The 10,540-nt window shown below is 61.5% G+C and overlaps 2 protein-coding genes across 4 annotated transcripts; one reads left to right on the top strand and one right to left on the bottom strand.

Moving 5' to 3' along the window:
• On the top strand, positions 1 to 4,555 carry SNPH (syntaphilin; the record flags this gene model as incomplete). Its single annotated transcript, XM_083873510.1, has 4 exons — positions 1 to 305; positions 752 to 952; positions 2,447 to 2,596; positions 3,427 to 4,555. The coding sequence occupies 4 exons, from the start codon at positions 1 to 3 to the stop codon at positions 4,553 to 4,555; spliced, it is 1,785 nt and encodes a 594-aa protein (XP_083729636.1).
• Positions 4,556 to 5,870: 1,315 nt separating this feature from the next.
• On the bottom strand, positions 5,871 to 9,303 carry SDCBP2 (syndecan binding protein 2). 3 transcript variants are annotated; one of them, XM_083873524.1, is made up of 10 exons: positions 9,222 to 9,303; positions 8,824 to 8,984; positions 8,145 to 8,213; positions 7,948 to 8,023; positions 7,601 to 7,704; positions 7,271 to 7,432; positions 6,851 to 7,026; positions 6,611 to 6,782; positions 6,393 to 6,484; positions 5,871 to 6,310 (listed from the first exon to the last, which is right to left on the bottom strand). In XM_083873524.1, the coding sequence occupies exons 3-10, from the start codon at positions 8,196 to 8,198 to the stop codon at positions 6,256 to 6,258; spliced, it is 891 nt and encodes a 296-aa protein (XP_083729650.1). In that variant the 5' UTR covers positions 8,199 to 8,213; positions 8,824 to 8,984; positions 9,222 to 9,303; the 3' UTR covers positions 5,871 to 6,255. The 3 variants fall into 3 exon arrangements, with proteins under 3 accessions (XP_083729650.1, XP_083729651.1, XP_083729652.1); XM_083873525.1 differs by lacking the exon at positions 9,222 to 9,303 and having other exon boundaries at positions 8,824 to 9,004; XM_083873526.1 differs by lacking the exons at positions 8,824 to 8,984; positions 9,222 to 9,303 and having other exon boundaries at positions 7,601 to 7,677; positions 8,145 to 8,807.
• Between the last annotated feature and the right edge of the window lie 1,237 nt (positions 9,304 to 10,540).

Here is a 10,540-nt window from a genome sequence, read left to right as displayed (position 1 = left end):
ATGCTTCAACCTCTGGCCTCGGGACTGGACACCAGCGCCTGCAGCCGGGATGAGACGATCCCCACGATCCCCACACCTCCACCACCAGCTGCCACTTCGCAGCACGAACCCCCAGCCCAGCTTTCAGGGGTTTGCATGGCGCTGCCCGCTGCACAGCACTTCCCTGTCCGTGCATGCAGCTCCCCGAGTGCTGCACGCCCCGTCCCTCTGTCCGTCTGTGCCACAGCCAGGACCGACCCCTCCGTCCGTCCAGGCGAAGGCAGGCAGTGGTGGAGAGCACTGGGTTGGGGCAGTGAAACTGGGAGGTATGTTAGCCCTTGGAAAATGTGTCCTTGAGCTGAGTGATAAAGAGAGATAAAGAGAGAAAAAGCATTTTTCCCCTCCCAATGTCTCCATGATCTGGACTGCTGTTATGGAGGTACAGGCTCAGCGTGGGCAGGGAGAAGAGGCAGAGCTGCCCATGTTAGGTGATGCTCTGGCAGATGTGGCTCGAGCTATGCTGGGACCATGCTCCCAGGGGACTCTCAAGGGGCTCCCAAGGGGCTTACAAGGGGATCTCAGGGGCTCCCAAGGTCCTCAGGGTGCAAAGATGCTGTGCCAGCATCCATGGGCTGCCACGCCAGGGAAGGGGGAGTGGGTGGACATCTCCCCCAGCCCTGCCTTTGTGCCCGTCGCCATGTCCGTGCAATTTTGATCCCTGCTGTTTGTTTTGTCCTTTTGTCTTGTGTGTTCTCGGTGTGGTGGTTGGCAGTCGCGGGGTTTATGGACGGAGTGGCTTTGCCTCCTTCTTTAAGTCTTCAGCGCCCTCAGCCACTCGGCCTGAGACACAGCCTCTTCTCCCTGCCTCCAGGCGCCCCTCGCCCCCCGGGAGGGACACCTACGGCACCTCCTCGCTGAGCAGCAGCAGCAATTCTGGCTCCTGCAAGGGCAGCGACAGCAGCCCCACCCCAAGGTAACCCATCACCCGTGGCCTCAGGGTGGCTGCCGGGTGCCCCCGGGCAGGGGGAGCAGCCCCCCGTGCTGCCGGTGCCCAGCGGGGACAGGAGCGCAGGGCCGCTGGAGCGAGGCTGTGCGCTTGGTGGCTGGGGAGCCGGAGCTGCTGGTGTGTCTCCAACAGACCCTCACTATCCTCCTCCTCCAAACCTCTCCACCGCTGTTGTTGTGTCGTCTCCCTCCCTGTCCCCCGCCTGCCACCCAGGGATCCCCCATCCTCTTCCCTCCGTCCTGCTGTGGCTGTGGCTTGCACGCTGCACGCTTCCTCCTGCCACTCCTGCACTCCAAGAGCACCAGGATCCTTCCAGACCAAAGGCACGAGACAAGAGCTTCGCATCCATCCCCTTGTGTTGCCCAGCAAAGGTTTGGCAAGAGCTGATGGCCCTCTGGTTTTCAGCAAGGAGCTCTGGGGCACAAACAGCCAGCACCAAACTGTGGGATGGGCACCAGCCCTGCAGGCACAGCAGCCCATGGTGCACTGCTCATCACCTGCCTGTCCTCTGCCCCCTGCCAGCTCCCAGAGGTGGAATCATTCTGGGAGGACCTGAGGGGCCCGAGGGTGACATGGTGAGCAGGTTCCATGTGTGCTGTGGCCAGGGGCAGTGACCATCCTGCTGCCATGGGGCATTCCAAGGCATGGATGCTTCTAACACAATGCTTCTGGACATGGCTAAAGGCTGCTGGCCTGCTGGACACCATGCAGGGAGCTTTGGGATGCCTCCTTTCCATACCTCGGGAGTTTGGTTCCCCCACTGCTGTGCCAGACCCACTTGTGCAGCTCCCAGTTCTCCATGTGCCTCCATCCTTGGCCACGTAGCCCTGTCCCTGGCCAGCCCCTGCTCTCCACCTTGTCCCAGGCTTTGGGCCAGAGATGTCACTTCACCTGCCCCAGTGTGAGTGGTGGCACAAGGAGGGTCCAGAGGTGTTGCTGGCCCAGCCTGGAGCAGATGCTGGGTTCCCTGGCTTGCTCTCCATGGGCAGGACAGCCACTATCTCAAGACCTGCTCCATTCCAAACCATTCCCCATCTTGTGCCTCCATCTCTGGCAGAGCTGATCCCACCCTGGGGTCTCCATCCACATCAGTTATTTCCAGGAAGGTCACTCTGGGCACACAGAGACCTTGGTGCCCCCGATTGTGATCATCCCCCAGCACCACAGAGGGCTCAACACCTGATTGATGTATCCAGGAGCTGCACTCACCCTCCTGCCAGGGCACAGCACCAAAGACACCCACCCTGTCTGTCCTGCCAGAGGCACAACACACAAGGCACAACACACCCTGCCCCTCTTGCCAGGGCACAGCACTCTCATGCACCCACCCTGCCCCTCCTGCTCTCAGGCCTCCTTTGGGATGTATTATGGGGCTGCACCCCAAGAGCAGGCCTTAGAACCCCTGGGTCAAGCCTGTGCTGACCTTGGCACTGGCAGTGGGTGACATCTGTGTCCCCGCAGGCGCTCGTCCAAGTACAACCTCTGCAGTGACAACCATGGGATAAAGCCACCGACGCCGGAGCAGTACCTGACCCCCCTGCAGCAGAAGGAGGTCTGCATCCGGCACCTGAAGGCTCGCCTGAAGGACACACAGGAGCGGCTGCAGGACAGGTGAGCATGTCATGCCAGCACCAGCCATCACCACCCACTGTGACAGCTCCTGTCTGGGACTGGTCCTTCTGGGTGTCTCAGTTCCCAGCATCTCCTTGTGCCCTGGGACTGGGGTCACAGCTGTACCATGGCATTGCTGGCATGTGGGATCTGGCACTGCTGCCTGTCCAGCCTGAGAGCCACAGATTTGGGAACTGGAGAGCCCCACATCCCACCTGCAGTGGCTGCGTTCTCCCCTCACCCAGTTTAAGTCCCTGCCATGCCTTTGCTGAATTTCAGCGTCAGAGGGTGGCTAATCCCCATCTGCTCCTCTCGGGCTTAGGCACAGCCCCGCCGTGCCAGCTGCCACGCGCCCGCCCGGGGCACCTGCCCATCCCCACGAGCCCTCAGGAGACCTGGGCTCTGCAGCCTCTCGAGGAGAAGGCTGGGTGTCACTTCAGAGATCCCTGAGCTTCCATTGCTGCAAACAGTGCTGCCAGGGGGCCCTGAGCATCAGTCTGGAGGGTCCTCAAGCATCAGTCCTGAGAGTCCCCAAGTATCAGTCCTGAGGGTCCCTAAGCATCCATCCTTGGGGTCCCTGAGTGTCACTGCTGAGGGTCCCTAAGCATCGCTCCTGGGGGTCCCTGAATATTGCTCCTGAGGCTCCCTGAGCATCACACTGAGGCTCCCTGAGCATCACTCCTGAGGGTCCCTGAGCCACTGGATCCATCCCTTGTTCCCAGCTGGGAATGTTACTGGGTGATCTGGTTACAACCCGTTCTGGGCACACGAGGAGAGGGCTGTCCCTGCAGCCCCCTGAGCGCCGCGGTGGTGCCCTCCCGTCTCCGCAGGGATGCCGAGATCGAGGACCTGAAGACGCAGCTGTCCCGGATGCAGGAGGACTGGATCGAGGAGGAGTGCCACCGCGTGGAGGCCCAGCTGGCGCTCAAAGAGGCTCGCAAGGAGATCAAGCAGCTGAAGCAGGTCATCGACACAGTGAAGAACAACCTGCTGGAAAAGGACAAAGGCCTCCAGAAGTATTTCGTGGACATCAACATCCAGAACAAGAAGCTGGAGACGCTGCTGCACAGCATGGAGGTGGCGCAGAACGGGGCGCTGAAGGAGGAGGGCGCCGGCGAGTCTGCCGGGGGGTCCCCGGCGCGATCCCTCACCCGCAGCTCCACCTACACCAAGCTGAGCGACCAGGGGGCCGGGGACCGCAACGTGGGGGGCTCGCAGACCATCTCGCTGGACGAGGGGGCCGACAGCGGCTTCGTGGGGATGGAGGAGGCTCCGGGCAACACGGACTCGCCGGAGGTGGGGGGCGAGCCCGGCACCCGCCTGCCCCCCAGCAACACCTACGAGAAGGTGCTGGGACTGCGGAGCAGCGTGGAGGCGGGGGTGCAGGCCAGCTGCATGCAGGAGCGGGCCATCCAGACGGACTTCGTGCCCTGCCAGCCCGACCTGGACACCATCCTAGAGAAGGTGATGAAGTCCCAGGCTTGCAGCTTGGGCAGCCCCACCTCCGCCTGGGTCTCTGAAATGGAAGACACGATGCCCGTCCCCGAGCTCGCCAACCCCGCCGGGACCACGGACCTGATGGTGGCCGAGCCCGACGCCGCTGCCGGTGCCGAGGGGGGGGTCCCCTGTAACTCGGCGGTGCGGCAGCCCCCCAGCGCCAGCCCCTCGGTGGCCATCGCCTGCGTGGCGGAGGAGGAGCTGACGGAGGTGACCGGCTGCGAGAACAGCCCTTCCAAGAGCTACTGGAGCCGCCACTTCATCGTGGATCTGCTGGCCGTGGTGGTGCCGGCGGTGCCCACGGTGGCCTGGCTGTGCCGCTCGCAGCGGCGGCAGGGCCAGCCCATCTACAACATCAGCTCGCTGCTGCGGGGCTGCTGCACGGTCGCCCTGCACTCCATCCGCAGGATGGGCTGTCGCCCCGTCGCCAGCCCCGGCCCCGGAGGCGCTGCCCAGCCCTGACCCCTCCCACGCCCTCCACCCGCCCCCACGGACCCGACTGCTGATTGTAAAGCCCCGGCGTGGCCCTGGCGGGTGGGAAGGGGCCGAGGGGTCTGTGGGTGCATCGAGGTGTGCTGCTCCCCCCAGCTCCTTTGTCCTGGAGGAGGGAAAGAACCGTTGTTGGAAGAGGGGTGTTGGCACCCAGCGTCACCCCCCGCCGATGGACACCCCTGCTTGTGCCTCCGGCTGCGGGGGGCTGTGGGGCTGCACCCGCCAGGGGGGCTTTCCCTCCATCGCACTTGCTTTTTGTTTGTCGCCGGGTTGTCCCCGGAGCCAGCCCTGCCGCGGGCGGGTGATGGCAAGGAGCCGCTGGCAGCGTGGAGCGCTGGGGATGCAGCAGTTCCTTGCTCCAGGTGCAGTGTCTGTCTGTGGGCAGGGGGATGGGGAGTTCCTGTCCAGACACAGGGACCAGCTCCGGAGCGGTTCGGGCCAGCCCCCCATTCCCTAGGACATGCCTCCCACACGGGGATGGAACTGGGCTGCAGCTCACGCACGGAGCCCCCCGAGGAAGCCATGAGCTCCCCCTCCCTTTGCTTTGCACTATATTCACTTTTTTTTGGGTACAGACTGAAGCCCGGCTGTTGGGACTCTGCCTGCCGGGGAGCGGGACCGGGGGCTCTGCAGTTCTGTCAGCCGTGATGCCCGTGATCCCACCATGTGCTGGAGCTCGGATGCCTTTGCTGGGGTGCGGGCAGTGCCGTGCAGGCAGAGCCAAGCCCTTTGCTGCCCCGGCCCACCCAAACCCCCGCTTTGCTGGTGGCCTCCGGAAAAATGCCTTTTTTTCGTTGTTGAAACACAAAGACAGCAAGGATTGCTCAGCGGGGCTGTTGGGGTGCGGGACTTGGGGCTCCCCCGGGCGCGCCGCACTCCCACCCCACGAATGTCTGTGGTTTCTTCGTGACTTGAACTAACAGTGTTTCTCCCCAACCCCAACCCAGGCCCACTCCCCCACCCATGGGTGCCACTGGCCCTGGCAGCCGGTGATGCTCCACACGCCGGTGTCCAGCGGTCCCCAGAGGGGCACATGTCACATCCCGTGTGCCCCACACTTCCCTGCATCCCCCTTCTGCTGGCTCTGCCCGTGCTGGGGGGCAGTGAGGACAGCAGCTCTGCCACCAGCACAGCACCAGGTGCCAGGGGAAAGATTTGGGGAGCAGCAGTGTGCAGGCAGCCGGGGTAGCTGGGATATTCGCCTCTCGTGCAATGTATTTGTGGATCTGTGTACACGTCTGTTAGACTATCCAAAGCTTTGCCAAGAAATAAATGTAACGACTATATTTGAAAGACAAATCTATATAATATATTTTTTAAATACAGAACTGAAAAAGCTGTAAACCCCCCTCTTCTTGTTTCCCCTGTCCTGTACTTGCTGTCTGTGGTGGATGTAATAAATGTCGCTGGGTCTGTGTCTGCTTTGGCTGGAGCCAGCCCTTGGCATCCGCCCTGAGGGGGGTGGCCCAAGCAGGGACATGGGACAATAGGACCTTGGTACAGGACATCTCCCCATCCCTGCTGAGGAGAGGAAGAACCACTCAGCAGCCAGCAGACTCTGAAGAGATAAGAGGTTTTGTGCTAAAATAACTCCTTTGGAGGTGCTGTGGGGTCCTCTCAGCAGGCCCTCTGGGCTTCCAGCATCAGTTCCCAGAACAGCAGTGATGGTGTTACAGGTCAGGGATGGAATGGTCCATGGATGACTTCACCACCCCTGATGAGAGCCTAAGCAGAGGGAAGGGAAGTCAGTGGGGGAACCTGGGGGTCCCTGTGGGGTGGGGGGGCCCTTGCAGCCCCACATTCTCACCGTTTGACCATGTGCTCATAGATCACAGTGGGGATGATGGTCAGTGTCACCACGTTCCCAGCCCCTGCCAGCACTTCCGTGAGCTGCTTATCCTGTGGGAGAGAGCAGGGGGGTCCATGGGGTGCCCAGCTTTGTTCAGTATCCCCCTCCCTCCTGGATTCTCTGGCCACATCCTGGACTCCCCAGGCATGTCCTGCACCAGCAGGGCACAGTCCTACCTTCATGCCGATGACGTTCTGGCCGTTCACCTCACAGATGTAGTGGTGGGTGAGGAGCCCGTTGCGGGCAGCTGAGCTGTCCTTGGCCAGCGAGACAATCTTCCCCTTCTTCACCACAACGCCGATGTGGCCAGTGCTGTCCTTGTGCACAGTCACAGTGCGCTGGAAAGGCCTGTGGGGAGAGCACCATCAGTGCTGCCACCAGCACTGCCACCACCACCACTGCCACCCCCCACTCACCTGTCCCGCACCACCATGACAATTTTTTCAGGGTTTGCCTTCTTCAGAGCACGCTGTGCCTTGTCACTGCTCCAGCCTGCACAGTTCTTGCCGTCGATCTGCAGCACCTGGTCCCCGAAGCGCAGCCCCACCAACGCTGCTGGAGAGTTGGCCTTCACCAGCTGCACGAAGATGCCCTGGGGACACAGTGGAGTGTTGGCACAGGGCTGGGGCAGGGACCAGTGGCCATGCCATGCATCATGATATGCCAGATATGCCATGCCATCTGCACCCTGTTGTGCTGTGGCATGCTGTGACATTTAGTGCCACACGTTGCTGTGCCATGATACACTGCCATGTCACGCTGTGCTCTACTGTCATGCTTATGCCATGTCACATCATGCCATGACACACTGTCCTGTGCCATGCCCAGCCCCTCACCTGGTCTACATTCTTCAGCTGCAGCCCCGTCTTGCCCCGCTCGTCCTTGCACAGGTGGATCTCCCGCACACCTGGTTTGATCTCTGCCCGCCGCAGCCCCGCGCTGTTCCCGCTCAGGGGGGCGACCAGCTGGCCTGGGGAGGGCCCGACGGGGGTCAGTGCCTGTGGGGGAGCTGGGGGTCAGTGGGGACAGGGGGGACACAGGGCCCTGTGCACCTCAGCCTTTGGAAGTGCTGCATCCCTTTCCCAGGCAGGATGAGGAACCAGAAGGACCCCCATTATAGCATGGGGAGCCACATGGGGCAGGGGGCTGCCAGCCCAGACACCTACAGTGCTGTCCTCTGCGTGCAGGTTCTTCTGGATCTCCTCACTGGAGAGCGCCAGCCCCATGTAGTTCTCCAGCTCAGCTAGGTTGGGGTACAGTACAGGTGGCTCTGAGAGACATACCAAGGGTGGTCTCAGCTCCTGGGACCACTCTCCTCCCCAACCCACAGCCATTGCCCCCTCCATCCCAGAAGCCCCTTGGGACTGTGGGCCAGAAAAAAGAGACCCCAAAATCCCATCTCCAACCCATGCACTGGGTTCTGGGGGGTCTCGGCTGAGTTCCTCCCCCACTGAGCATCTTTGCCCCCCCAGACAGCCCCTGCACAGGGTGAGCTGATCATGCCCCACCTTACCAGTGCCCGAGGTGAGCTTCGGCTTCTCCGTGACCACTGTGGTGGCAGGGGTCCTCACCCCAGCTGCTGCCTGTGCCTGCCAAGAGACAGGGTGCTCAGTGCTGTGCCCCCCACCCTGGGGACCCTCTGAGGTGAGACTCCACAGGGACCCACTGGAGTCTGCTCACCCCCTGTAACACTGCTGAGCTGGCACTGACCTGCAGGACCTGATGGCCCTTCATGTCCTCCAGGGAGGGGTAGAGTGTTGCCATCACTGCTGCTGCTGTCTGGGGACAGGGATGGGGCAGTTCAAGGACTGAGTTGCCTCTCTCCAAGCATCCCTCCCAGCCCGTGTACCGGAGATGGGCTGTCACCTGGAATCTCCAGTGTGACTCAAGGCTATGTCACCAGGGCCACCACCACCATCATCACTTCCTGGTAGCTGGGATATGGATGGCTGTGTGCCGGGCAGATCCCCACGTTCAGCTATCCCACAGAGCCATCCCAACATCACGCAGGTAGGGGAGTGGGATATCTCATGGGAATGGCCCCTATGCCCCTCATCAGACCCCTCTGCTCCCCATGTCCAGCTGGCCAGTGGGGCCATTCCAACATTACCCAGACACAGCAGTGAGATGTCCCATGGGAACAGCCCTCGTACACACAATCAGCCCCCTCTGCACCTCACATTGTGCCCAAAGCTGTGCCCTTCAAACCTACCCTATGGCATCTTATGCCCCAAAAAGCATCATCCAAAACTCATGGTGTAGGGGCCAAATCCAGACCCAGCTCAGAGCCCTGTGGGAACCAGGCAGGATCCCAACTACAGCCCAGGGATAGCAGCAGTATTCAACAGACAAGACCCCCCAAGTCCAACCCTGGCACCCTTGGACTTACCTGCCAACAGCTCGCAGATCCTTGTGACACCCTCTGCCTGGCCCCTGGATTTTATAGCCAGGCCCAGCCCAGGGAGGGGCCAGATAGCCTCAGCTGATTGCACCGTGTCAGGTAGGGCACAGGTGAGGAAGAGGAAGGCAGCAATGCACAGAGCCCTGGTACTGCAGGGATGGGTAAGGGATTGGGGTGGGGACAGGGATGGCTTTCTGTAGGTTCAGGCACCCTGGGGGAGCAGGGATGGGGCTGCATCCCCCCATGGTTTCCCCCCCTCCCTCCCCAATGCATCACTTCTCCTGCCACCCCCAGCACATGGCTTGGCCCCTCGACTGCCCCCCTCCCTCCCCATTTTCCTTCCTGGGCTCCATGGGCCCTATTGGGGGGCAAAGGGGGTTCCCCACCGTAATCCCGTGTGGGCGGTGGCTCCACTGACACCTTGCTGCCCTGGCGCGTGGGGCTGACGCAGCCGTGACAGGGATCCCGTGTCCCACACCCTTCCAGCCGTCACCTGGGACATGTGCCAGGTGTGGGAGTCCCTTGCTGTAGGTGGAGAAACTGAGCCAGCACAGAGCTCAGCATGGGGCGCCCGTGGCATCCTGCTGCCACGGGCCATCACCATTCACCTGGGGATCCAGCAGCCAGTGGTGACATTCTGCTGTCGGCACTGAGGATGCCATGGGCCACCGCGTCCCCAGGAGCTGGGCAGGGGGGGTGCTGAGGGTGCCTGGGCAGGCCTGGACCTGGTGGCACCAGCCCAGAGCTCTCTGGCACAGGGCCAGTCCCACTGTGGAGCCGCAGCCAGGCACGTCCTGCTCCCTGTGCCTCCGCTCCAGCGTGCCAGGCCAGGAGGAAGTGTTTTATTTACTGGTGTTATTTTTAGTTGGATGGTGCCCAGCTGCCTTGACCAGCCCAGGACAAGTACAGCTCGAGCGCCAGCGGCAGAGAGAGTCCTACACAGACACAGAGGATTGTTCCCTGGAGTCTGTTCATTCCCTAAAACCCTCATCCCCACCAAAGCACAGCTGGAAGGACTCATACCCCACCTGCACTCATGGGTGCTGCAGGAGCTGTGCAGGGGCTGAGGGCCCAAGGACAGATGGTTTCCCTCAGCTTCCCCCCTGCCCTGGCTTAGCCCCAGCCAGAAGCCATGGCACTGCCTGGCACCGGTTAATAATTAAAGCGAAAAGCTTTGCAGGAAGAGAAACCCAAACTGGCCTCAAGCTTCCACGCAGAAACAGCCACAGCAAAGGACAGAGCAGGCTGCTGGTGCCCCACAAGCTCCTGTTCTGCTTAATTGAGCAGCAGTTAAGGGCAGTGCTGACTCCTGCACAGCCCTGTGCAAGCACTGGTGCTCCTGGATGCATCCCAATGGCCAAGCTCCTCCTGCCCCAGGGCCACTGCTCCCTCCAGGACACGTAAACTTTGTTTGGCAGCTGGGACAGGCTGTGTTATTGACTGTGGCTGTGTTATCAATTGTGGCACACTGATCAAAGGTTGTCAGCAGAGCAGCCAGGCACTGGCCCACAGTGCCTGAGCAGGTGCTGAGCAGGTGCCTGAGCAGGTCCTACACACAACACCCACAGCTGCAGTAGCAAAACCCAAAGCAGGTGACATGCTGTGCCCCATGTGCCATGTCCAGCTTTCAAAAATGACTGAAATAAATGCAGAAAGATATAAGGAAAGGCTTCCCTGGAGCTGCAAGGACCATGGGAACATGCAT

The sequence above is a fragment of the Zosterops lateralis genome (assembly GCF_965231275.1).
Source record: "Zosterops lateralis genome assembly, chromosome: 16".
Classification (NCBI taxonomy): Eukaryota; Metazoa; Chordata; class Aves; order Passeriformes; family Zosteropidae; genus Zosterops; species Zosterops lateralis.
This window is presented reverse-complemented; position numbering and strand designations above follow the sequence as displayed.

What these genes read in the sequence shown, in the direction of transcription:
- SDCBP2 (XM_083873524.1), bottom strand. Translation starts at nt 8,198, where the DNA reads ATGGCAACACTCTACCCCTCCCTGGAGGACATGAAGGGCCATCAGGTC. An exon ending in TGCACGCAGAGGACAGCACT is followed by an intron (nt 7,433 to 7,600) that starts GTAGGTGTCTGG and finishes GCTCCCCCACAG; the next exon opens with GCACTGACCCCCGTCGGGCC. An exon ending in GTCATGGTGGTGCGGGACAG is followed by an intron (nt 6,783 to 6,850) that starts GTGAGTGGGGGG and finishes CTCTCCCCACAG; the next exon opens with GCCTTTCCAGCGCACTGTGA.